At 42.4% G+C, this 25,808-nt stretch overlaps 2 protein-coding genes across 2 annotated transcripts; one reads left to right on the top strand and one right to left on the bottom strand.

Moving 5' to 3' along the window:
• The first annotated feature begins 7,846 nt into the window (after nucleotides 1-7,846).
• Nucleotides 7,847-20,581, top strand: psip1a (PC4 and SFRS1 interacting protein 1a). The gene is made up of 16 exons (XM_030788211.1): nucleotides 7,847-7,925; nucleotides 8,144-8,220; nucleotides 8,458-8,596; nucleotides 8,805-8,900; nucleotides 9,165-9,272; nucleotides 12,005-12,067; nucleotides 12,374-12,437; nucleotides 13,734-13,845; nucleotides 14,136-14,334; nucleotides 15,058-15,137; nucleotides 16,795-16,847; nucleotides 18,194-18,264; nucleotides 18,842-18,943; nucleotides 19,192-19,393; nucleotides 20,205-20,301; nucleotides 20,503-20,581. Exons 1-16 carry the CDS (start codon nucleotides 7,854-7,856, stop codon nucleotides 20,531-20,533), a joined length of 1,566 nt encoding a protein of 521 aa, XP_030644071.1. The 5' UTR covers nucleotides 7,847-7,853; the 3' UTR covers nucleotides 20,534-20,581.
• A 1,578-nt stretch (nucleotides 20,582-22,159) lies between these two features.
• Nucleotides 22,160-25,527, bottom strand: snapc3 (small nuclear RNA activating complex, polypeptide 3). The gene is made up of 9 exons (XM_030788213.1): nucleotides 25,298-25,527; nucleotides 25,065-25,148; nucleotides 24,870-24,951; nucleotides 24,539-24,643; nucleotides 24,181-24,330; nucleotides 23,894-23,976; nucleotides 23,206-23,364; nucleotides 22,554-22,661; nucleotides 22,160-22,404 (listed from the first exon to the last, which is right to left on the bottom strand). The coding sequence occupies exons 1-9, from the start codon at nucleotides 25,525-25,527 to the stop codon at nucleotides 22,257-22,259; spliced, it is 1,149 nt and encodes a 382-aa protein (XP_030644073.1). The 3' UTR covers nucleotides 22,160-22,256.
• Between the last annotated feature and the right edge of the window lie 281 nt (nucleotides 25,528-25,808).

Here is a 25,808-nt window from a genome sequence, read left to right as displayed (position 1 = left end):
CCATAGTACTAAATACAGTATATTCCAAAGTTTGAGAACATAGTCAGGGGGGAAATATTTTAAATATGGATTAAGCGTTTTGTCTGCGCATAACACGCAAGCGTTTATATCTGTTGTGTGTTAACGTTAAGCGGATGTGCGCAAAGAAGACGCTAAATGAGTATTTAAAGTGTTTCCCTTCTAACTACATTCTCAGGCTTTTAGAAATAGTTAGCACTGAAGGACTGCTATAATTTTGTAAGATTTTGAGTCTCTGGTTATCATTTAGGTATGTTTGCGCTCGTTAAGCAGATCTGGGCAAAAAAAAAAAAAACTCTTAATCAATATTTAAAACATTTGTCCTCTGACTACGTTCTCAACCTTTTGAAGATATTTAGTACTATGTAATAGCTATACATCTGAGCATTTTGGAGTGTCTACCTGTCATATTTGGGACTTTAAAGCGCGTTAAGCATTTTTCAAGTTACGCGTTTTAGACTCACAAAAGAGAGTCCACTGAGAGACAACTAAAGAACACTATGATACGTAAATAGAAGATGTACTTACCTATGAGAAACCATACAGTTTCTCTAATAGTCTTCATTGTGAGGAACCAGTTCTATGAAAACATCAGATTACTGTTCCTTGGTCTGCGTTGCTCTTGGTTGAGTGTCTCCTGTACGGGGCAGGTGTAATTTCTTATGATACGCGCCTCGATTACTCCGCGGTGTCCGCCATAGGAATGAATGACGTTCCCCTGTGCAGTTAAGAAAACTCATCAATCGATTATCCTCCATTCAAGGGAGCGCATCAATATATTGATTTTTATGTATTACTGCTGTAAATCACTTTATAAAACGTAATGTATGTAATACCTTGACTGTAGCCTAATTTGCTTGTTGGCACTAGTTTTCGATATGTTCCGCTCCGACTTTGCGTCGCGGACCTTTTTTTCACTGTGCGCCCAATCAGATATCCGGAAGCATGTGCAAGACATGAAATATGGGCCAGCCCCCTTTAGGGATACGAGTTTAATTTAAGACCCGTAAAGCCGCAGTTTCTTAGGCATAGGAGCCTTTTTGGTTGTTCGAAAAGTCGAGGGAGCACAAGGTGAATTTAACAACACATACAGGAAGCTGTCACTGCTGAAGCGTGCGATAAAATTTGAATCCTTATTTTCTGAGCTACTTTTTCTAGCTAAGTAGACCTGCCTTACTTTGTAGTGTGACGTTCGAGTGACTCCCGACCCCCGCACTCTTCGCCCAGGCCATACTGTATGATGGGATTTTAAATGCTTACTGTATTTGGAGAGGATTTATTAAATGGGGATGACTACAGTACGTTCATGTTTTTGTATATAGATTGTATTTTCTTGTCAGCTATTTTTGCGCCTCTACTCCCTCTGTTGCTTTCCGTCTGGACACGTCTAGTGCTAAGTTCCTTGCACGTTTGAGATGTTTGCGATGAAATTTTAAACAGACAAATTTTGTCTCTTTGAATTTGTGTTGAACTGTGGTGTTGATGCTTAAATATTTATTCTGATTTACAAATTTAGTTTACAATATTGTCTGTTCTCTGTAGAGTATATAAGTTCTTGCTGACTTTACCACTTTCTCTGAGTATTTTTTGTGGCCACTGATGTAGCATATCTAGATAACTTTTGTATCGTTTTACTGGGTCTCCCACCTCTTAATTTAGAGTAGCATAATATATCAGCGTCTCATTCATATATCAGGCGAACATAGTGTCACTCCCACTATGCATAATGATAAGCAACAAACCTACACGGCTGTCAACGGAGCCCCGCTGTTGTCAGTTAAGCTTGAATCGCTAAAATGCAATGGAACTACTAATTTGCTAGCGACATTTTGAAAAACAAGCAGTAACATATTATCGCAGAAATAGGGATGCAGGACTAGACTGACCAGTGTTAGTTAACGTAAAGATAATATTAAACAATTTCACGCCGTAGCTTTCGCTATAATACACAAGCATCAGACAATCCGCGGTGTTTCGTGAGCATTTAAACGGCAGAATCTTGCAAATCAGACGAGCGTATTTGACATGAATATTTCCTGACTTCGGGCAGAGAGCGAAAAGTACAAGTATCCACAAATTAAAAGAACGTGTGGGTGTAACAAATGCAACACAGTTCAATGAAGAGAAATAATATTATCACGAAATGGCATTGGTAATTATTTTGTGAATCGTTAGTCATTGATAATCAAGGCAGATTAACGGGAACAGGTTGAAACTAATGATAGATTTAAAGGGGATGTTCGTTCCTTCTTTGTTTCCAGCTCACCAGCCACCATTGGTTCTTTTACTCCATTGCTGATAAATAATGACATTGTACTGGCGTGTGTACGGTAGCAAAGAGAGAGCCATACCCTAAGTCACTAAAACCACTGGAGTGGCTCTTTATTGGCAGCGCTACAAATCCTTAAAGGGACATACGCAGTATCATACAGAGAACACTAAGTCCAACACACAATTGGGGCATAAGCTCGTGAGATGATCATTTTGGAAGGTAAGCACGATGTCGATGATGCAAGGAGCCTCCGACTCTGACTGACGATCGCAGTTCAATGTAAATGTAAATCTCCGTGATTGCACACACACACACACACTGTGAACAGTGAATTTGTCTCTGCATTTAACCCATCCAACACACCAGTAGTGAACACACACAACAGACGCAGGAGCTGTGGGCAGAATTCCTCTGTGCCCAGGGAGCATTAGGGTTAAGTGCCTTGCTCAAGGGCACAAAGCCGTGGATGTTGGGCCTGGGAATCGAACCCTCCAGTCACAAGCCTGGTACTCTAACCTTTAGACCACGGCTGCCCAAAGTTCCTCGCTGGTTTATTCCTCTGTTTGATTAGTGGCAGTTGGTCCTGTTGGACCACTACAGCGCACCTCCTCAGCCCAGTCTGCACTTTGTAACCCACATCAGAGAGCTGCTACAGCACAATGCAAGGTCCCATCCAGCTGCCTGTGAGTTTCAGACACAATCCTTCCTTGCACTGCGGGCAGAGCAGCCACAGCTATGGCAACTCCCCCAGCGGTGCACCCTTGCCCTGGGCATCATATGCTCATTTCTAACAGCCGCCATCATATTGGAGAAGGAGGCATCAACATTGGGGGCATTCACCAGGAGATTGTCCAGGTAGATGATGCAGCAGCCTACATGGCACACCAGCAAACGCTCACTCTACCAGTCTTTTGAAGGTGACTGAGGTTTTACAGAGACTGAAGGGCTATCATCCTAAACTGACATAAGCCCTGGCCCAGGGTGAACACACGTCGCATGTAGCCTAAACGGCTCTGATATATCAAAAGTGTTTGGACTGTCATTTGTTTTCATCAAAAAATGTGTGAACACAGGGAAGTGTCTCTCTGCACATTGACCAGGATCCTGTTGAAGTGGGTAGCTCTCTTGGCAAGGCAGGTGAGGCTGCGGTTGGGCTCAGGCTGCAGCTTGTTTTTTTTTGTTTTTAACTAATCAGATAATTAACTAGATAATCATATTCCCAATGAGAACTAATCCTCTAATAACTGTCTACGACATTGTCTTCTAATCCTCAACTGAGTGGCACACTAAGAGAGAGAGAAAGGAGAGCGACGAAGACAAGAAGAATGGATCGAACTTTGGGATAAATCGTGCAAAACGTTACGATTTTCTGGCATCTTTCACATATTAAAGACCTCTCTAGTTCCACAATGAGCAGGGTATTCAATAACTGTAACACCATATGACCAGCACTTTGTCTTACTTTAATAGAGGTTCTCCATTCAGACATTATTAAATTCAGATCTAGTCCCTTTGAATGTGAAACCAGCAAGTAATGTTTTAGAAAAACAGTATGAATTCCATAGCTTGAAAGACTTACTGACTGTCCATTTCTGACTAGGCTACGACACTTACCACCAACAGTAACGGTGAATATGTTACAGACCTCTCTGGTTGTGTTGTCTGCAATGTAAGTTCCATGATCAGAGGGTCATGTCAGACAACAAAAGAGAGTCATTCTTGATGGATGCTCTCTTCTCATAACCTGGACTGCAGTAAAGTTGGTTTCCCCTCACACTGCAGACTGGCACGGTGGAGTTCCCAGAGTCTGTTCTGGTGACCATCACAGCCACGTGTTGGAGATCTGGCAGAGTCAGAGAGAGAGAGAGACCCACCAGCCAGGACTCTAACTATAGGCCCATTCTGGGGAACTGTGTGGAGAAAAAGGATTGAGAATTTTCCACTAAGATCATTCTATATTGGCTTTAATACACATCTATTATATCTATCAGTTCAGTATCATATCAGTGTCTACCAGTAGCTGTATTTGACTAGACTTCAACACAAACACAGATTGAAATACTGAATTTCTTAAACCTGTTTTGAATTGCTGATACCACACAAATTTGATTATTTGTTGAACTCAGTTTTGAGGAGATTACACTGAATGTAGAAGAAATGTCACCTTCCAGACAAATATTGAAAACATTATCCAGTTTGTCCTTGCTTCCTTTGATATAACAGTGGTACAGTCCTTGGTAAGATTTGAAACCTGATGTAAGGGCTAAAGACAGACCACCTTCTCTGGAGCCCTCTGACAGGACGACTTGGACCTTGAAGAGAGAGCTGCAGGAAATTTTTCCATTTTCAATCTGCAAATGATGTTGTCTGTCTCTTTTCAAGTGTTCCTGAAACTTGGAAGTGGTTTCTTTTCAAACTCGTTTGCAGTGACTTGTCTGGGAACTAAAACGTGGGACAAGTTATTCAGCTCATCATTTGTACAACAGTAGAATTTTGAAAGATGACTGAAAAGTTCATTGAAAACGATGAGTTAAATCACTGACTCCTTTTGGCTCAAGCTCAAGCTCAAGCCTTGAGTCTTTGTTCCCCTGAGGACTTGCTCCCCTACCCTTTGGGGAACAAGTCCGATGTGAATCTAATCACCATCACTTTATGAACCTGCTGGCTCGTCAAGCGCACGTTACTGCCACTAGACGGCACCCACGTTTTACATGAATTTTTGTCCAAAACCATTACATATAATTTAAACACGTATATTTTAATATACTCTAACGCATTACGTTACTACGATATCTGTGGCGTTACTTAATTTCTTGCGAACTTACCAAAAAACATCTAGTTTGTTGTTCCATTACATCGGCGAAAGTACCAAACCTTTTCGTTGTACACAGTTCGCTATTCTCCCATCTGCTTTCACTCCAGAACTGCACTCTTTGCCTCAGGGCCACTGTTACAGTGCAGTTCCCTCCGAGGTGCTGCGCGACACTTTGATTAGGATACTGTATATTCTCACCGACTTGTTACAGTGGAAGTCACACGGCAGGGTGACATACTGGTACAGCGGTACCTCCTAAAAGACGGGCGAAGACTGGCATGCGAAGAACGCTGAGAGAAACAGTATTTCAATCTAATGATCAACGGAACGCTGAATTAATTAATAAATAATAACGAGTCGCTCATATCACGGTAGCTTATTGATGGAAACAGAGCTTACCTGAAAGAAAGAGAATTTGCCCTTTAATCTTCATCGGGACAGTTTAATCATAAAATAGCCTGTAAACAGTTCTCTAGTGTCGTTACAACATCGTAGTTCCTCGATAGCTAAAACAAATATTGCAGGTAGACATCAGGCCATGTAATGTGGTAAAATATGACTGTAGACGTTAAACAACGGAGTCAAGGACTTACTGCATTTTAGACGATCTTAAGGTAGTAAGGACGATCTTATGGAAATTATTAACACGTTGTACAGAACTTTTTGGGGATACGTTACTCCCCCAAGAATTGGGACTGTTTACTAATACGTGACGACGTCAGGTGCCATGTGGGCTGGGCATTTTGGATTCGCGCCAATAGATAGATAACTCACGTTTGCACCATCTGACAGGTAACATCTGTTTGTGTCAAACTGGTTGTGTAATTTACTCATAGAAAGATCTCGCGAAGAAACTTGACGCCGCGTGAGTAACTTGGGTGAATTTTTACGAGGGGAGACTGATGTGAGACTAAGTTCTGATGTCTAATGAATATAACATTTTCCTGGGAGCGACACTGGATCCGTTCCCATAACTTCGAAACAACTTTAAATGTTTACGAATACCTGCCACACATATTTTACAGACTGTATCATTTCAGCTGTCAAACTGTTCAAAGTCGTTTTTTCTCATTTCCGTGCTAACGTGGCAATTAAATGGAAATCATGAAAGTTAATAATTAAAACACGAGTGTGCGAGACTTATTCAGATCAAGAAGACGAATAAAACTGTAAACGGGCAATATCTGCTGTAAACTCTGTAACGCTTCTGTTATTGAAGCATCAGACTTAAGACTTTTCACGTGCATCAAGGAGTCACGGGGCCACCTTTCGGTGAAATTATTGCACACAACTCGTGGGTATGCTTGAATCTCAGAGTCTTAAAATATCTCCTGTCTTCTAAAACTATCGCAACAGCTTTTAGAAAGAGTATTGTGGTAGCTCCACCGACATCAACACGAAAGGTCCTTATTTCACTGAGGGACATCGGCATCACGACTCGTCAATAGATGGGAGTCTTATTTAAAGCCAAACGATCTATTGCCGTTATCAAGCACGCCTGAAGGAAAAGCTACGGTGTGCAGCAAAACGCTTAACCTGACCCTCACTATCACTACCCCTGACCCTCACTAATGGGAGGCAGTATCACTACCCCTAACCCTCACTAATGGGAGGCAGTACTGCACAGGATTGTTGGTTTCCTCCTTGGTTTGTAGATAATTTTCAAATGTCACGAAAAGACGCAGAAACAAGACAAGATAAAAAAAAAACCCTTATCTGCCGTTGTCATGCACCAATGACGACAACAGTAAGATAATATTTTAACACCAGCCAACAAACAACGTAACTTCAATAAAACAATGCAGATCCTTCGCACTGCGCAAGCACCCTTGCTGTGTCCATGAGCATTCCTCATCTTGAAAACATAGGTGGACAAAATAGCAAGCGAAATAGCACACGTGCAATGACAGGATATACAGGCCATGACGTTGAATACATGCTTCATAAAAGACTTAAATAATAACAAACACATTTTTGTCAAGAGGGTCAAGTCTCCACGTTTCCTAAAATGGATTGGTAGTTGCGTACCAAACACCCCCATTTAGAGGCTTCTTGGTATAATCCCTGGGTACCCTGCGCGGGAGTCAGAGAAGGCGTGTTAGTTTTGTTGCTAACGAGTAGCTCTGATTCTGGTAAGCGTGGACTTAAATTATTGGATCTTTTAAATATTTGCATTATACATGTTTCCAGTACCAATAGATATGTCTACCATCTGCTGATTGTCTTTCGATGAATCGCTCTACTTTTGCTTGCCACGTAAAGGTCATGAACAGTCCAATAGCATATCTGTGTGTCTCCGGAAAATGAAAGCCTGGCAAACTGTAGAGACATTCTTTGAAAAGAAGGATTTAGTCTGCGTCGAGGCAAAGTAATTTAATTTCGTAATTTTCATCTATCTCACTCGCACAGTAACTGAGCATAAAATATTAGCATTCGCCTTGGCACAAAGGAATTGCGAGTGACCATTTCCTGACCACGTTTCTGTTTGTTTGTGTCCATTGAGGACTGAATGGTGGGAATGTTGACACTTAATTGAAGTTGAATGCGATGTGAAAGAGTATCTTCGGGTGTTATCCATATGCAATCACTGTTTTTAAGTCCTAAATACATGTCAATTAGTGTAAATTACTTTGTTGCCTAGCTGTTATGTTAATGTAACCTACGTGTATCTAAACCTTAACTTATTCCCAGTCCAGAGTGTAGGTTGGTAATCGTACATTGCCTTACAGGTGTCAGGAAAATCCAGAAATGGCTCGGGACTTCAAACCTGGTGACCTTATCTTCGCCAAGATGAAGGGATATCCTCACTGGCCAGCACGGGTAAGCGTCAAAGTAGCACTGGCTTCCGCCAGTCCAGTAAGTCACATGCCGATTGTTTGTATGGGTTGTCATTTTTCCTCTGTCTGTTTTTTTTTTTCTTGGACTATTTTCGTCTTGTTTATTAGCGCTGAGAACAAAGTACACACTTCAATTCGGGAGTGACTACTAAGCTGCGTTTTAATTTGCTCACTTTCTCCGTTGGTGTTTTGGTTTGCCAGATTGATGAGGTCCCGGACGGTGCAGTCAAGCCGTCCAACATCAAATTTCCCATATTCTTCTTTGGAACCCATGAGACGTAAGTAAGCTGCTTGTCGCCCTTCCTTTGACAGCTGCTTTAAGGCCCACAGCGGGGCCGCTGGCAACTTGGCATTGGAAATAAGTTTTTGTGATTGTGTCCATACCCCTACATGCTTAAGATGTTTGACATGTTCTTATTTGTCAGTGTTCTCCCTCTAAAACAGTTTCAAGCGGTTTCGTGTTAATGAAAACAGATGGTTTAGTTTTGATATTATTTTTATGTGTCATGTTCAAGGGCATTCTTGGGTCCCAAAGACATCTTCCCTTATCTGCCGAACAAAGAAAAATATGGAAAACCCAACAAAAGGAAAGGTTTCAACGAGGGATTGTGGGAAATCGAAAACAACCCCACCGTTGAACTGAACGGACAAAAAGTATGTTTAATTTCTCTTTTCTTCCACTCATTTCTCTCCACAGACAAGTCAAACTCAAAATGGCTTATTGGAGCCCATCTCGAGTTAGCCAGATATTTATAACGTTAATATTTGAGTTCTTCTAAAGCAATAAATAACTGAAGCAGAGTTTTAGTGAAGTGGCAGCGTTTGGCCTGTCCAGTTCTGATGTGTCTGTCTTTGTACACAGGCAGCCGGTCCAGGAACAGAGAAAGATTCAGATAGCAGTCCTGAAGGAGACGAAGAGGGTGATGACAAAACAGAGGAGAGAAAAAGAAAAACAAAAGTAGGCCTTTTATTTTTTGTCGGTGGTGGTGTTGTTCTTCTTCTTTTTTTGTTTTGTGCTGGCGGAACGATGAAGGGCACGTAGTCAATGTGTCTGGTCCCATAAAAAAAGAAAAAGAAAAAAATCTAGCATGGGCCTCCTCACGCAGCTGGAAAGCTGAGTGCTATGTTATCCCAGCCCATAGACTGGGCTCTGTGAGTGAGCTGGGCCGGTCTTTTTAATTCCTGCGCCGTGGGGCCCTCCTTTGTCTTTGGTGTTACCCAGGTGGCAGGTGAGGAAGAGCATGAGGAGGAGGATGAGGAGGAGGAGGAGGAGGAGGAGGAGGAGGAAGGTGACATGGAGGTATCTGAACAGGGCCCCCTGGTGGAGAAAGTATGTACTGTACTCTGCATGAGGGAGCAATGGCCCTGTAGCTGGAAATGTATTTTTATATATATATATATTTACATACATATTTCTATATTTCTGTGTGGGGTTTTTTTTCTTTTTGGTGGTGATAGGCGTTGGAATGATTGTGGCATTGGGTTGCATGCAGTACAGGGCGATGATTCCGACAGTTCGATTTCAGTTTCGCTGTCATAATCATCGTCCGCACAAACTACAGATTTCAGTCAACCGCCGGGGGTGTAACGATGCCTGAGTTCAGACCGTACCACGTGGTGGATTTGAAATAAAATCATGTGTTAATCACACGGTAAAATATTAAGCTCAGCGTTTTACTCACACACAAAGCATACAGATTTTGTTCCTTGATTCTTATAGCTGAGAATAATATTGGAGGTTGTTGTATAACTAAAGTAATGCAACATCACCCCTGATCAATTCAAACAGGATTGATTCGTCAGACGAACTAAGCTTAGCAGAACAGAGATGTCAGTCTTTGTGAGTTGAGAAGATGAAGCCTGAGGAACCTTAGCCAGTTGTTCAAATCAAAGCTTCAGATTCCTTCTGTCCTTTTGAGTAGTTTGTCTGAATAGACCAGCTAGTTTTCTAAAACTAAATCGTCCATATAGCCATTCATTTCTCTACTCTAGATATTAAAAAAAAAAAAAGTTGACCCAAAATGCAAGCGACGGTCTGAGTCGTGAATTTTGTTACACCCCTTTGCCTTTTCAAATACATATTTGACCAATCACGTCCCAGTTACTCTTCAGCATCCTCAATTTGCATTTCATCCTCTCATCCAATGAAATTTGGTCTCAGAGAAATCAAAACTTGAAGAACACTGTTGAAATTGTTTTTAGGGACAGAGTCAATACTTTTTGTACTGTAAAAAAAAAAAGTATGTATTTGAACTATGGCTGGTGGCTTGTGTATGGGTTTGGAAATGTTTGGGTTGCTGTGGTGAGAAGCTCTGTGCCCATGGCCCTGCTCTGCCGCTGATTCTGGACTTCTGATTGGTCCGAGAAGTTTTTATTTGACAGACACCGATGACCAAACTAAATGTAAACGCAAAACCTATTCTGTCGACAGCCCGAAGAGGGCGCTCTTCGCTAAAGTCAGAGCTCGTGTTTTTGTCAGACACGCGGGTTCTCGCGCGATGAACATTTGAAATGTCCGTGTGAAAGGAGTGACGTGTTTCAGTTTCCGTCTGAATGAAAAGATTTTTATGTTGAGGTTGGTTATTTTGATTCTGTTGTCTCTGTTCTGGGGATTTACGTGTTGAATCCGGAGTTGGAATGGGTTCCGTTTCCATCCAGGGCCTGAAGTGAACTTCAGACGATTCCTTATCAATCTCTCTTAAACCAATATACATGTGTTTCCTTATACTGATTTGAATTTTGATTCAGTTCCATGATTGATGGGAGTCAAATCGATGTGAACCTAACTGCAGAAGTGTTTAGGACCGCTTTCCAGAGAATGCTGGGTATTTTTCATTTTATGTCCCGTCGTCTCTGAGCATATCTGTTCCTTTGTGGCGTGTGTGTTAAATCCAGGAATAGCGTTTCTGAAACATGTTAAAAGCCTGTCGTGTTTACATGGGAATCAGAGAAGAAGAAAGGAGGGACTGCAATATCAGAAATGATGAGAGAATTTGTGGAGGTTCTCTCCTGTCATAACCCATTAAATGAGAACATTTTTTTTTTCTCTCTTTTTTTTGTTTTAAGAATTTTTCTTCCATTGTTTCTGTGCCTCTGTCCACGTTCCATGTAATACATAATTATTGTTTTTACCTGAAAGTTTTGACTTAAACTACAGGGATTTTTTTTCTGTCAAATGTTAGTATGACTGATACTCGTCAGTTTATGTTTTGTCATATTGCTTGTTTTACCATTTTTCTTTTTGGGCTTTTTGCTGAGGTAAGTTTTAGAGTAAAGGTAAGCGATCTCATTATTGACGGTTTAGCAGAATCTCAGTTGCTCAATGAGCAACACACTCACACGTACACAAGGCCAAATTCAGCAAACTGCCCATCTGCCAGTGCACTCAAAATTTTTATTATCTTCTTTGTGGATGATAAACTGCATCTAGAATCCACTTCCCTTCATTCTGGCCTGTAGTTCAGCCTCTTTTTGGTGCTCTTGTCTTTTGATTGGCCGGTTAGGTGTCAGTCAATGGCTTTCTGGATTGGGTAGGAGGCACTGTGGCAGTTTGTTGAATCTGAGCTGTAGTGTTCGGAGACGGGGCTCCAGTCGGAAATTTAGGCGGCATATGAGTGAGACATCGAGAAATTCCTGACCTTGCCGATTTTAACACCTCACTAATGTCTCGTTCGGTCCTCTGGGGAGACGCCGTCAGCCCTGCCACCTCTCAGAGACAGGGCAGACTGTGAACGCAGGTGTGGTGGCTTTTGGGGTCTAACTGTCAGACGTTTGTGGCGGAACCCGGGGACTGTTATTTAAACGGCAGGTTCTCGCAAAGTTCAAAATTTAATACAGACGGTGGGTGGTCGACAGCCTATAGAAAACAAGTCACATACTGACACTGGGGGATTTGTCAGGTTATTGAATTGTCTTTCTAAGGCTGAGGATCCAAATTACCGGTTTAAAAAAAAAGAGTGAAAAAGGTCAGGCTTTTCTCTTGTCTCTCCAAGAGTTGTTTTAGTGTTGATAGAATTTGTTTGTTTGTTTTTTTTAAATTTTATGTGCTATTTTGTTTTTCAGGACTCCACACACAAAGATTCGCTTGACGGCTCAGCCAAACCGAAAAGAGGGCGAAAGAAAAAGGTAAACGGGGGAGAGGGGGATTGCCACTCACAAAGACGAAACGGGAAAATATCTCTGACCCCCAGGATATTAATCTGTTTGTTCTCTTCACATCAGTGTGCATGGTTAAACAGGTCATCAGTGATGTTCTTTGCCTCCTGTTACCATGTTTGACCAGCAGTAGGGAGCCCTGGTAGAACTGCTCATCTCAGACGTTTTGTGTGTGTGTGTGTGTGTGTGTATAGTCTTAATAATGCTCAGGCCAGTTTTGAGCTGTCTGTCTTTGTGACCTTTGTTTTGTTTTGTGTTGTTTTTGTCTGTTTTCAGAGTGAAGGTGAACAGGACTCAGAAAAAGAGGACAATGCCACCAGTCCCATGTCCACTCCTCCAGGTCCAACTTCTTATGGCAACTCCTGCTGATACATGATTTTAAAGATTTACCGAACACAAGTTCTGCCCCTAGAGATTTACATCACTCACCCACATACATACACACACACACACACACACACACACAAACACACAATCTCTCTCTCATACTCACTCACTCACTCACTCACACACACACTCACTCTCTCTCACTGTCATACTCACTCACTCACATACACACACTCACTCAAACACACATACGCACACTCACTCACATACACACACACGCACACTCAAACACACAATCTCTATCACACTCACTCAATCACTCACATATACACACACTCACTCAAACACACAATCTCTCTCTCTCTCTCATACTCACTCACTCACTTACTCACATACACACACACACACACACACACTCACTCAAACACACAATCTCTCTCACTGTCATACTCACTAATTCTCACTCGCATACACACTCACTCTCTCTCACATACACACACTCACTCAAACACACAATCTCTCTCTTTCTCATACACACTCACTCAATCACTCACATACACACACACACACACACACACACTCACTCAAACACACAATCTCTCTCTCACACTCACTCACTCACATACACACACATACACTCAAACAGACAATCTCTCTCACTCACTCACATACATACATACATACATACATATACTCAAACTCACTCTCTCTCTCACATATACACACACTCACTCAAACACACAATCTCTCTCTCACACTCACTCACTCACATACACACACATACACTCAAACACACAATCTCTCTCACTCACTCACATACATACATACATATACTCAAACTCACTCTCTCTCTCTCTCTCTCTCTCTCTCACATATACACACACTCACTCAAACACATAATCAATCTCTCTCTCTCTCATGCTCACTCACTCACTCACATACACACACACACGTACACTCAAACACGCTCGCTCACTCTCTCTCTTACATGCATAAGATGCACTGAGGCTGTATGGCTGTATTTAAACCATAACAGAGGAGATTCATTTGCCCTTAATTACTATTATAGCTCTGCCACAGGCTTTCTTTTCCCACTGATACGTATGCTGCATTTTATAAAAAAGTTTAGGAACACATATTTGAATGACTGGATACTTGGGCCAGTATCTGCATTGATGTGAAGGGTGGATATGGTTGAAGATGTTTTCCCTGTATTGGCTGTCAGTAGTGCTGCGTTGTGTCCGTGGAGAGAGGGTGTGCAGGTGGAGGTGGTGGATGAGATGAGATGGTGTTTTTATATCTCTTTCAGGCGGAGACGCTCCCGTCCCAAAACGGCGAGGCCGCAAGTCAAACGCGGAGAGACTCCTCCTCCTACAGCAGCAGCAGGCTTCCCATGAGCCTCTGGGAACAGGCAACGAGATGTAATAAAAGCCCACATACACCTGTCATCCTGTCACTCTCTCTGTGTGCGTGTGTGTGCGCGCGCGCGTGTATGTGCGCGCGCGCGTGTATGTGTGTGTGCGTGTGTATGTGTGTGTGCACGTGTATGTGTATATGTGTGTGCGTGTCCGTGTGTGTCTCTCTGCACATGTATAACCTATGTGCAAGACTGCAGGTGTGTGTGTGTGTGTTTCTTCTGTGTATACTTGGGCTGCTCTTCCTCATGACTTTTTTCATCCTAAATCCCCCCCCCCCTCCTCTGCTAACCCAGGGACTCGGCTGGCGATTCAGAGCGCAAACGAAAGAGAGGCACAGAGGACAAAAGCAGAGCGGCTGACGACAGGGAGGAGGAGAGGAGAATGGAGGGAAGGAAACGGAAGGACGAGGGCAAAGACGGGAAGAAAGAGCCAGAGCCCAAGAGGAGGCGAAACACCAAAGAGGAGAGCTCCTCGGATTCAGAGGATGAGGAGGTGCTGGCAGATTTCCGTCTTAAGCCTTTTAACTCACAAACCTGAACGTTACACATAAGCCCTAATGACAGATCTTAAACGAACCCCAAATCCAAGAATGAACAGCGCTTTCCAGTGTGTGCTCACTGCCCCCCAGCGTGTGTGTGTGTGTGTGCCTTCTGCTCATTGCTCTTCGTGTGTGTGTTCACCACCCCCTCAGATGGGTTAAAACGCAGAAGTCAAGTTTCCCCATTGTGGGACCAATAAAGGGATTAAACTTAGACTCACTGAACCTTAACATATCGCCTGGCGTTTGAGTCACTGGGTCTGTTCTGACTTGATTCTGTTATGTTCAGTGCCCTGTGGCGTCACGTTCAGTGTTATGTTCAGTGCCCTGTGGCGTCACGTTCAGTGAAATGTTCAGTGCCCTGTGGTGTTACGTTCAGTGTTATGTTCAGTGCCCTGTGGCGTCACGTTCAGTGAAATGTTCAGTGCCCTGTGGTGTTACGTTCAGTGTTATGTTCAGTGCCCTGTGGTGTTACGTTCAGTGTTATGTTCAGTGCCCTGTGGTGTTACGTTCAGTGTTATGTTCAGTGCCCTGTGGTGTTACGTTCAGTGTTATGTTCAGTGCCCTGTGGCGACATCCTGTTTTGTGAATTTAACCTTTATTTGAAGTAAAAATGAAGTAATAAGACTAAATGTGGGAAAATGTGTCCTCAGAAACGCAGTGGACCCGGGAGGAAGAGGAATTCCCTGAAGTTCCAGCAGCCTGTGGGGGACGCGGACAGAGAAGATCGACGGCGTAAACCCGAAGAGCAGAAAGAGTGAGTGCCCCCCCCCATCCCCGTCTCACCCCCCCCCTTCCCCCCCAAGTCCCCCCTCTCTCCGTTCACTCAGCCCTTCCTCTCCAACTGGACTTTTTCTCCATCATAAAACTACAAAACATTGCTTTCCAAGCTTTGATCACACACAGTACAAACATAAAGGGTTTTTCACGTTATTACCAATATTTCTTTGTTTTGTTTTTAATTATTTATTTCATTATTTTTTTTAGAGCTGTCAAGCGATTTAAATAATTAATTGCGATTAATCGCATGAGTGTGTGTAGTTAATCACAATTAATCACACACTTTTTTTATCTACTCAAATTTTACCCTAAGGAAAGATTATGGAAGTGTAGTGTCAGATTATGTCTCTAAACTTGAATGGACAAAATATGCTTCATCCCGATTGTGTTTATTATTTTCCAGTAGTTCACAGAAAACCTACCCCACCAACAGGAGTTTACCGCAGCGGTTTAACATAAGACAATTCAAAATCAAGCTGCCAGCATTATTTAGTCTGCTCAATACAAACAACTGTCCCAGTCACATTCATTAACTCCGCCTCACAGCAGGTTGGCCATTTTGGATTTTGTGCATTTTCACAGATTCCTCTTACACGTTATTGATGCGGCAGGTGACTTAGTCAGCTGGCCAGCTAACCTAGCTCTCATTGAACCGCGGGAGAGTCAAGGGGTCATATTAGGATTTGCGTTAAAGACGTTAAAAAAACATTAGTAGCGTTAAAAAAAAAAGTCACGTTAACGTGTTAATTAACATGTTAATTAACATGTTAACTGTGCCAGCCCCGTTATTTTTTTTAAATTAATACTTAAAATCAGTGCCATGCTAAGTGGCAGAGGGGTAAAAACACAGAGTCGCTAAACTGAAACGCAAATGAGCTAGGGTTGAATTCCCTCTCTGACCGCGTGGGCTCGTGTTTTGTCAGGTGATGTTGGCATTTCCACCTGCAGTGTCGTTAAAAGCTTGGCATGATTAACAGCGAGCCCACTGGGATACCCGGGGACATGGCTCTCCGTGTTCCAGGAACACAAACCGCACTCTTAAAAATCTGGTGACAGAATTGACATCTCGAGGTGTTTCTCTGAAAGATCATTATTCTGTCAGACATGAAGTTTTTGGTTTTTGTTTTTTTTTCTCCAAGTATCAGAGATTTTCGTACACTTTTGCATCTTTAGTTCTCTAATCCTATCTGTTGGGTTCTAATAAAAAGGTGCTTTTTAAAGCCTGCGTTTGTCTTGTGTCACAAGGTGGTTCAGTGTTAAGAGTCTCATTCATCTGAACCTGCGCCTGACACACTCTCTACCCTATTTCCACCTGCTTTAAATCAAAGCCCATACCTCACATAGCTCACAGACATGTTCAGTCCCTCTGTTGGTCTAAACAGCTATTAAACAGTCATGAACTGAATGAAGATTTGATTAATCACCTGTTTGAGCTATGGCGCTCTCTCTTCTTCTTTTTTCTTTTCTTTTTTTTTTTTTTTTTAAATCATGGAAGGATCTCCAAATATGTTTGAAAAATGACACATCTTGAACTTTGAACAAGTAATTGTTTGTTTTTCTTTGACATTTGGCTACACGTGTATTTCTTTTTTCCTGTCTTGTTGACATGATTGATTTTGTTTTCTGGTTTTCAGTTTAGGAAAGGAGGATGGAAAGAGAGATGAGAGAAAAGGAGAGAAGAAGAAAGGTAAGAAAAGACCCGACTGAGTGAAGAGTGAAATAACACCTTGCATTTCATCGTTATCGTAGACTCTGGGGATTCCACGCCACAAGATTTGATCTTTTTCTTTTTTAACCTTCAGTCCTCAACTCGCCCTCATCCTGTCATGTGGCAGACACATAGCAGTCAAAGCATTTAAAGCACTGGGTTTATGGTCAGCTACCTGACCATGAAAGATGAAAAAAGCACATCATGATCTTCTCCAGAGAAAGATCATATCTTTAGAGTTCAAAAAAAAAATTTTAACTCAAAGACCCCCTGGGAGAACGTGGACAGAGATGGATCGTAAATGTGTGTTGTGCACAGAGATGGATCGTAAATGTGTGTTGTGCACAGAGATGGATCGTAAATGTGTGTTGTGCACAGAGATGGATTGTAAATGTGTGTTGTAGACAGAGATGGATCGTAAATGTGTGTTGTGCACAGAGATGGATCGTAAATGTGTGTTGCGCACAGAGATGGATCGTAAATGTGTGTTGTAGACAGAGATGGATCGTAAATGTGTGTTGTAGACAGAGATGGATCGTAAATGTGCGTTGTAGACAGAGATGGATCGTAAATGTGTGTTGTGCACAGAGATGGATCGTAAATGTGCGTTGTAGACAGAGATGGATCGTAAATGTGTGTTGTAGACAGAGATGGATCGTAAATGTGTGTTGTAGACAGAGATGGATCGTAAATGTGTGTTGTAGACAGAGATGGATCGTAAATGTGTGTTGTAGACAGAGATGGATCGTAAATGTGTGTTCTGCGCAAGTTGTTGTAAAATCACCTCACGCACAGTCACGTTGTTCGCGGATCTAAGTCATCGAACGCAGTCGTGATCGAGACGACGCGACTTCATCCAGCGCAGTTTTATTCTTGCTTCATTCTCTGAAGTGGAGTGAGAGAACTGTTGAGAAGGTGGTTGAAGACAAAAAAAAAAAGTTTGCATCAGCGTCTTAATGTCAAAGGACTGATTTCCGTCAGCGGGTAAAACACGTCGCGGGAAAACGGACGCTCTGTTATGGGAAGAGTTTCACGCACGGCAACGACAGGGTTATTCCACAGATAATTTCCATGATGCTTACGCTCTCTCATCATCTCCGTATTTATAAATGGGATTGAACTGTTTTTGTTTTTGTTTATCATGATGCACATTATTGCTTTCTTACTTTAAGTAAAATTTGAGCTGTCTGTAAAATGAAGTGTTGGCTGTCTGATGCGTGTGTGTGTGTGTGTTGCGCTCAGATATTCGTTTAATTAATTAAATAATTTATTTAAATATTTTCTTTTAATTATGCGTTTGTTTTTTGTAAATCTCTATATTTCAGAAGTATCCACAGAGTCTAGGCTGCAGAGACTACACGGAGAGATAAAAATATCACTGAAGATTGATAACCCGGTAAAAACATGTCCATTCATCTCAGAATTCTTCTTCTTTTTTTTTTTTCCCTGCCCTGGTTTGTCCAAATGCATTCACTACAGAAGTTTGACTCAGTGTAGTACATTCACTTGAATAACACTCATGGAATTCATATGTAAAAAGCCCTGGAGGAGATCCAGCCGGTCTGTGGAGTTCTGTTACACTGTAACCCACTGAGGTTCTGCCCAAATTCAACTTAATGTTGTTTTGCATTTCAATGCGTGTTTGAGAGGAAGAGCTCTCAGGAACCTGATTAGTTAAGGGCTGTTGTCTGTAGGATTGTGTTCTTAAGTTCTTGGAATTGAATGCTCATTGCTCTGTGGGTTTAGTAAAACTGAAACGCACACAGACAGGCTGTTGATGTGTTACATTTATGTAAGGGTTTTACTCTGAGTCTGAATTCCCGAGGGACCTTAAATGGTTTGACATGGCGGCTGCTTCGTTTTATCAGCTGAGGCTCGCAGTTCTTCGGAAATGTCGGCCGTGATACTCATCCCTTGAGGTGACGGATTTCTCTCTTTCTTTCTTTCTTTCTTTCTTTCTCTCCCTCTCTCAGGATGTGAAGAAGTGTCTTGTAGCGTTAGATGAGCTGGGCTCCTTGCAGGTCACTACACAACACCTTCAGAAACACAGTGAGCTGATAGCCACGCTCAAAAAGGTGTGTGTCTCCTCCATCTCCTTACACAAAAACACTTAGCAACCATAGTCACCGTTCAACAAATAGAGTGAATTCTTTCATTCTGACTGTCTTTGTGTTTAACAGTTAAACTTCTCAGCTTAACACATCTGGCCCTGAATTGAGCTGGCTGATTTTAAGGTCCTGTGCGTGTGCGCTTGTGTGTGTGTGTGTGTGCATGTGTGTGTGTGTGTGACACCCTGCATGTCTGTGCGTGTGCGCTCTGTCAGATCCGCAGGTTTAAGGCCAGCCAGGACGTGATGGATAAAGCCACCATGCTGTATAACAAATTTAAGACCATGTTCCTGGTGGGAGAGGGAGAGACTGTACTCAGCCAGGTCCTCAATAAATCGCTGGCCGAGCAGAGGCAGTACGAGGAGGCGAAAAAAGGAGCGATGAAGAAGGCGGAGCAGGCGAAGGAGCAGACCACAGGTGAGGAGCACATCTTATGCACCGTCGCTCTGTCCGATCCCAGTACTCCACACTGGCCTTTTCTAGAGCTGACTCTAGAGAGGTCTAGATTAGCCTTTCTCTTTTTTAAAAAGAAAATGTTAACATTTGTTGTTGGCATGTGCTGCCTGAGCAATTTGACCGTTAAAGCCCTGTAGTTTGTGAGAGATGTGTTTAAAATGTGTTAAAAGGTTCAGATTGTTGATTACCATTTTTATCTGCGAGTCCAGAGCAAAGCTGCTTCTCAGTTGGTTATCTAGAAAAGTATAAGAGTAAACTGTTTGGGACAGTTAAAACATTGTTCAGAAATCTAAGTGATTCAAAAAGCAGAAGTTTCGTTAAGAAAAAAGAGAGTGTTGAAGGCCAGCGCATGTTTGTTGGGTGTTGGTTTTCAGTGAACTGATTTGTCACTGGTACAAAATGATCTGTGTGTCTGTGTTTGACATTGTGGTTAGTTCTCACAATTTGCATAAGTGTGTTTTTTTTCATATGTTTTTATATGTTTTTTTTTTTTTTATATTATTTCTGTGTGAACAGCCTCTCTGACACACACACACAGACACACACACACACTGAGGGTAAAAATGTAGAATGGCATTTTTCTCACTTAAGGTTCTGACGCTGAGTTTGTGCATCACATGCTTGGCAATCAGAAGCCTCTGTCTTTGTCTTCCGCAGAGAAATGAAAACTGTTACATACACCCAAATCCAAATGGATGCTGTTGGGTATTAAGTGTGTGTGTGTGTGTTTGTGTGTGTGTGTGTGTGTTTGTGTGCGTGTGCACTTTCTCAGATAAGGTCATGAACGGAGACGCCAATTCTGAAGATAAGAACGGGGAAACGGAGAGGGAAAGGTCAGGAGAGGACACAGCAGCCTTGGATACCAACAAGTGAGAAGTTGCTTGCTTTTTGTTTTTTTGTTTTTTTAACCCCTCACTTTCTCTCATAGTTCAAGAATCTGAAGACCAGATAAAGCCACTGGTTTTACTGTTTGGTTTAATCTTTGTCAATTTGATCAAGTGTCACTCGTCAGGGAAATACACCTCAGTTATCTTTAGGATGTTTTGTGGTAACACACTTTTTGCTCGCAGTGTGACGAAACCCCTGGAAGAATCGGCCTGAGGCATTGGGGAGACGCTTAAAAGAATCCCTCCGGTTTAGAGCGGCCTGTCCAGCCCGCCCGACACAGCGCGAGACCCCCAACACCCCCCCACCCCCACCCGAGAGTCCGCAACATTTCAACTCACTGAGCACCAGGCAAGACTAGACAAACTTCTCTTTCGGGTTTCTCATCCTTCTCACACGCCCATTCCCATTCTCTGTGTGAAACAAATCGGAGAGACACTAGGGAATCAGGCCATGTTTTAAGATGTAGAATGTTTTAAAGCCCAAACTAAACTTGTCTGACATGTATTTTTTTAAATGGAGGAGTGCTTTTACAAATGGACACTCATCAAACTCATTCTCCTCTTGCCGACATATCTTACTGCCTTAAAGGGCTGAAGTTACCACAGCAACGGTGGGGACTCCCCCCCCCCGAAATATTTTAATACACCAAGTATAGACATGGTGGATGGAGTCTAGTCAGATGTTTCTGAAAATTCTCCATCTCTTGTCTATTATCCGTCAGTCATCAACCAAGACATTCCCAGTTAGCTAGTTCAGAGAGCCATCTTTCCACGGGAGGACGGATTGTTCACCTCGAGTACCTCAAGTTAACCAGGTCTTCCCCCCCCCCCCCCCCAACTCTGCCAACATTCAGTAAGCAATAGTTAACATTTGTGGGTTTTGTCTTTATGTACCCTAACTTTTCACTCTGTAGTAAAAGATGTATATATTTCTGAATAGTGAGTAAAAGTACTGTTACGCTGCTCAGATAGTGTTTTTAGATAGATGTGCCAAAATTTACCGTGCTTACGATGTTTCTCTCACTTTTTTTTTTTTTTCTTTATCAGTTTTACTCGTCTCTGAGCGTCTCTTGCTTTTAAAGATGTCCCTTTTGTGTGTAAATAAGATAACTGTATTTTTGGTGCCTGTCTTAAACTTTTGTTTTGGCCTCATAAATAAAGCGGCGGTTTTACCTCAGAAATGAACGTTTGTTATTTGTCGTTCAAGCATAAAAACAACAGCATACAACGTCGGTTCTGTCGACGGGTGCGTTTGCACGCCGACGTTTAGCGTATTCTCTAACGTGTTCGTGTATTATTTTCACGCGAAGTAGCTAATAACATTTTGGGTTTTGTCTTCCTGAGAATGACTGAAATACCCGGCGAGTCACAATGCTTCGCTAATCCTGATATGTGTTTTAGCGCTACTGAAGAGGATGGAAGGGCAAGTCCCCATACTGACTGTGCAAACCATACCTTGTCCTGTCTGTGGTTATCGCTTAATCTGACGTTAAGTGTCTGACGTTAAGCTCAACAGTGCATACCTCTCTAATGGGTGGCAATCCACAGGTCATTTAAAAAGAGGCTATAATTTAACGTTGGCCTAGGGCAGTTGTGGTCACGGAAAAAACTGCCAAGAATGGTTAGCAGGGCGCGGCCTCTCTCCATTAGAGACAAGAACGCCTAGTTATTGTTCTTTAACAATCTCTTACTTTTACCTTTAAAGGGCAAAAGTCACTCAATCACTCTGAAATCACAGCATTACTGAAGTTTAATTCAAAACAATTTAAACTGAACTCAAGGGACAAACAGTAGGCACAGGCCGTGATACAAAGCAAACACAAGAGTATGAGTGCAAAACAAAACTCATTTTATGACACCAGGTGTGACACACAACTGTGACATTCCCCAATACTGCACAGCAGTCAATGAGATCCCCTTGACCCGGGTACGAGGTTTCAGTTAAACGCTCCCGGGTCTACGTAGGAGTACGCTTTGAAGTCGCCCAGTTTATTCCCATCTTTGTCATAGTGGAACATGCGGAAGCACTGGTCACAGAACAGACAAGGGTTCATCGGGGCTAGCGCGTCATTGGTCGTTACCCATCTGGACAAAAAAAAAAAAAAAAAAAGTTAGTCATTATGTTATCAGAGATAAAATCAACCATGTTCGTTAATCAAATCCATATTTGATTCGATGATATAATTTAAGACAGACAGACAGATAGGCAGGCTATGCAGGATTGTCACGCTCACCTGCTGATGTAGAGATGACACACGGAGCACTTGCGGGTCACGACCCTGTGCTTGTGGGTAAGGAGAGGATAATGTTTGCTGTCCAGGCAATCATCCCGATGGGCCAGTCTGAACATTTCAAACAAACAAACAATAAATTTAAAAAAATGAAACCGTACTTCACCGCGAAAACCCCTCATATGTCAGACTGTGAAACTTGTTTCTGTCCTGCAGCCTCTTAATCATGGCAGGGCCTGACCATGTTTGCCCCCTCCCCCTTTTTTTAAGGCTGACAAGCAGCTAGGGTGTAAGGACAGACATGTTTGAGGCATAAAGGCAGTGACAAGAGGAAAGGTTTGGCTCATGGGAACCTGCGTCCGTGTCAGTTCCTAAATAAAAGTCCTTCTGTACCACATGTTGTATTCATACCAAGCAGCTCTCCAGGTCTTAAACCACAACTCGCTGAGAATCACTGCTGTCGCCAACCGTGTCAGAAAAACCTGACGACGCTTCTGTAACTTTTTTTTAACAACTTGTCGCGACTTTGTGTTTAGCACCTCCCGCGTCTGAGAGGTCTTCACACAATGTTCGAGTTGGTATGATTAAAATGACAGTTCTTCTAATCGTCATCAAAATAGCATTAATCACTTGAACAAAAAGACAAAGAGCTCACCTGACATCCGTGAGGATGACGATGTGTTCGCAGTCGCCTTGGTGACAGTAGAGGTACGGATAGCCCACCTTCACCTTCAGGTCGTAGAAAACCGTATCCTCCATCCTGGCTGTGTGGAACTCTGGGAAATCATAGGTTTTCGCCCACTCTCTCGTCGTCCTTCAAAGTTAAAAAAAAAAAAAAGTTCTTTAAACTTTAGGCTGTGAATCCATGGTAACGGGCAAACTCCTATTTATCAATGAAGCCCTTCCCTCTCCCCTCTCCCGGTGGCATAACAGTCACACGCTATCAATGACTGCGCTTTGAGACCGAGTGCTAATTAAAGAATTTGGTATTTGGGATTTGATAGGATTTGTTCATGGGCGTTTAAGCTTTCACGCTAGCCTTGTGATGTAAAATTCGATATTTTAAGTACAGAGAAATGGAAGGAAACTATGACCAAAACCAGACAGGGCATCGTCAAATCAATTCCGCTAAACGCTCACAAGACCAAGCCAAGCGCGTATAACGGCAAACCCTCCGAGGCATGCGTGACGCGCTTCTAACATGGATAAGGTGTTCTGGATTAACCCCCCCCCCCCAGGACGTCCCCTTTGTAACAGTGGCATGACTGGCCTGAGGAAGGGGTGTGATGACCATAATTATGTCATGCTTATTAAAATGCAGTATCGAGAAGGGAGGCTTTTACTCGCTGATGTCCCGACACTCTGGGAATCGCATGTCGTTGAAAAAGGTTCCCTCAAAGAAGAAGAAAGCAGATTTGTAGTGATCCTGGAGAGGGAGAGAGAGAGATACATTAAATATGGTAGTGCACAGCACATTGTCCCCACCAATGGATTTGTAGGAAAAAAACCCCAAAAAAACCCTTGCATGTGCTGGCATAAGAACGATTTGTTTGCTTGCAAGAGAGAAACAAAGAGGAAAGGGGAGTGAATGAGAAAGTGAGTGAGCGCTAAGCTTCACTGGCCCTCATACCTTGCTAATGAACTGAGGAACCATGTTAGGTGTTTCGCTGAATTCTCCAAAAACCTGCAGATCATTGACGCAACAGATGGCGTCTCTCAGATCTGTCAGCTTCTGACTGCCCAAGACATGATGCGTCTGATGAGGTCTCACATATTTAAACTGTAAGAACATGCAATAAAAAAAAAATGGTTTCAAACAACAGATATATTAGCCTCTCTCACAACGTTAGTAAAGGTAGCAATGCTTGTAGTCATCCAAAGGAGGACCAAGAGCAGAAACAGGTTGCCAGATGAATTTCTTCCATCGGCTGTGCACTAACCCCTGTACATTCTCCGACAGTGTTTTTGTCTTGGGTAAAATGTCTTACCCTCTCGAATATGACTGGGTACAGAACGTTGAAAGTCAGAATGAGCTCTCCCTCAGGGACCAAATCCTGAGGATCCTTGGGCTTTCTTCCTACGGCGAGAACCTCCTATGGTATTTACGGCAGGGAAAATCAGAAATCAGGTTTCGCTCTCTGTCTCTCACACACACACACACACACACACACACACACCAATGGGTTTGTGGGAGATAGATGGCACATCTACATATGTTGCACATGTCCATGAAATCTGCAGTTGGTACATTCTTGAGCATCACAGATGAATGGTGACTTTAGCCAAGAGGTCTAAGAATCCAAAAGAGGTCCAACTGACCATTTCATTGGCGTAAGCGTCGTGTCTTCCTACGTGGTCCCTCAAAAGAGTCTTTTTGTAATCCTGTCGTCTCTTCCGAAGTCTGATTGAAATAGACAAAATCAAATGAGGTAAACGATAATGACATGTCATGGTTGTGTACATTTCAACACAATGGTGATGTCCCCGAAACCTCCAGTATAATTCCTCACTTACTTTAAGGTCGCAAGTTTGGGCTCTGCGGGAATTTCGTCTGTGTCAGGAGGGTTATTCTCAGAATGGCATCTTAACCGTTCGACACTAGAAACAGAACGAGGGATGAGGTGAATATGACGTTAATGGATGTCAAAATCTGATCATATGTACAAGTCTTGTTATTTGTTTAAAGTTACATTTAAAAGAAAACTATGAACATGTCAGCAAAGTTTGTTAGAAATTAGTTAGTGAACCTGCAAATAGTTTTAAGCTCGTCTAGCGTCTCCTCGTCTATTCTCATCTCCTCAATAAATTCGATGTCTTGTATCTCCTGCGGAGTTTCAGTGTATGAGTAATAATCGGGTTTCAGAGCATCTAACCACAGCTTTCTAAAGGAACCAATATGAAAAGGTTTAGAGTTTACATCTATGTATTCATAAACCGGGACATTCTCCAGCGCCTCAGCACCTCCACTTTCCGCCATGTCTGCTTGATGTTTCAAGATGGCGTCATCGACGAAGGGTTATATGGGAAATGTAGTATGGAATCCAATCCTACCTCACACATATAGACACGCACATATATTTATATTTATGTATATTCGATTTTTCTGTATATTCGATCTAATCAGTACTATTTAATCATTCATAGATCGAATATACATACATACATACATATATCTGTGTGTGTGTATATATATATATTTCTTTTTTCCCCCTCAATTCTAAAACTGAACAATTAAAAATTGTTTTTTTTCCCCCCAGA

The sequence above is a fragment of the Chanos chanos genome, chromosome 11 (assembly GCF_902362185.1).
Source record: "Chanos chanos chromosome 11, fChaCha1.1, whole genome shotgun sequence".
Lineage (NCBI taxonomy): Eukaryota > Metazoa > Chordata > Actinopteri > Gonorynchiformes > Chanidae > Chanos > Chanos chanos.
Note: the sequence above shows the minus strand (reverse complement) of the source record. Positions and strands in the feature narration are given on the sequence as shown.

Bases quoted from the DNA above. Each gene is read 5' to 3' on its own strand.
- psip1a (XM_030788211.1), top strand. From the start codon at position 7,854: ATGGCTCGGGACTTCAAACCTGGTGACCTTATCTTCGCCAAGATGAAG. The intron at 12,068-12,373 runs GTAAACGGGGGA...GTCTGTTTTCAG, and splicing joins AAAGAGGGCGAAAGAAAAAG to AGTGAAGGTGAACAGGACTC. The intron at 16,848-18,193 runs GTAAGAAAAGAC...TCTATATTTCAG, and splicing joins AAAAGGAGAGAAGAAGAAAG to AAGTATCCACAGAGTCTAGG.
- snapc3 (XM_030788213.1), bottom strand. From the start codon at position 25,527: ATGGCGGAAAGTGGAGGTGCTGAGGCGCTGGAGAATGTCCCGGTTTAT. The intron at 25,149-25,297 runs GTTCACTAACTA...TTCTGTTTCTAG, and splicing joins GAGCTTAAAACTATTTGCAG to TGTCGAACGGTTAAGATGCC. The intron at 24,952-25,064 runs GTAAGTGAGGAA...TATTTCAATCAG, and splicing joins CCCAAACTTGCGACCTTAAA to ACTTCGGAAGAGACGACAGG.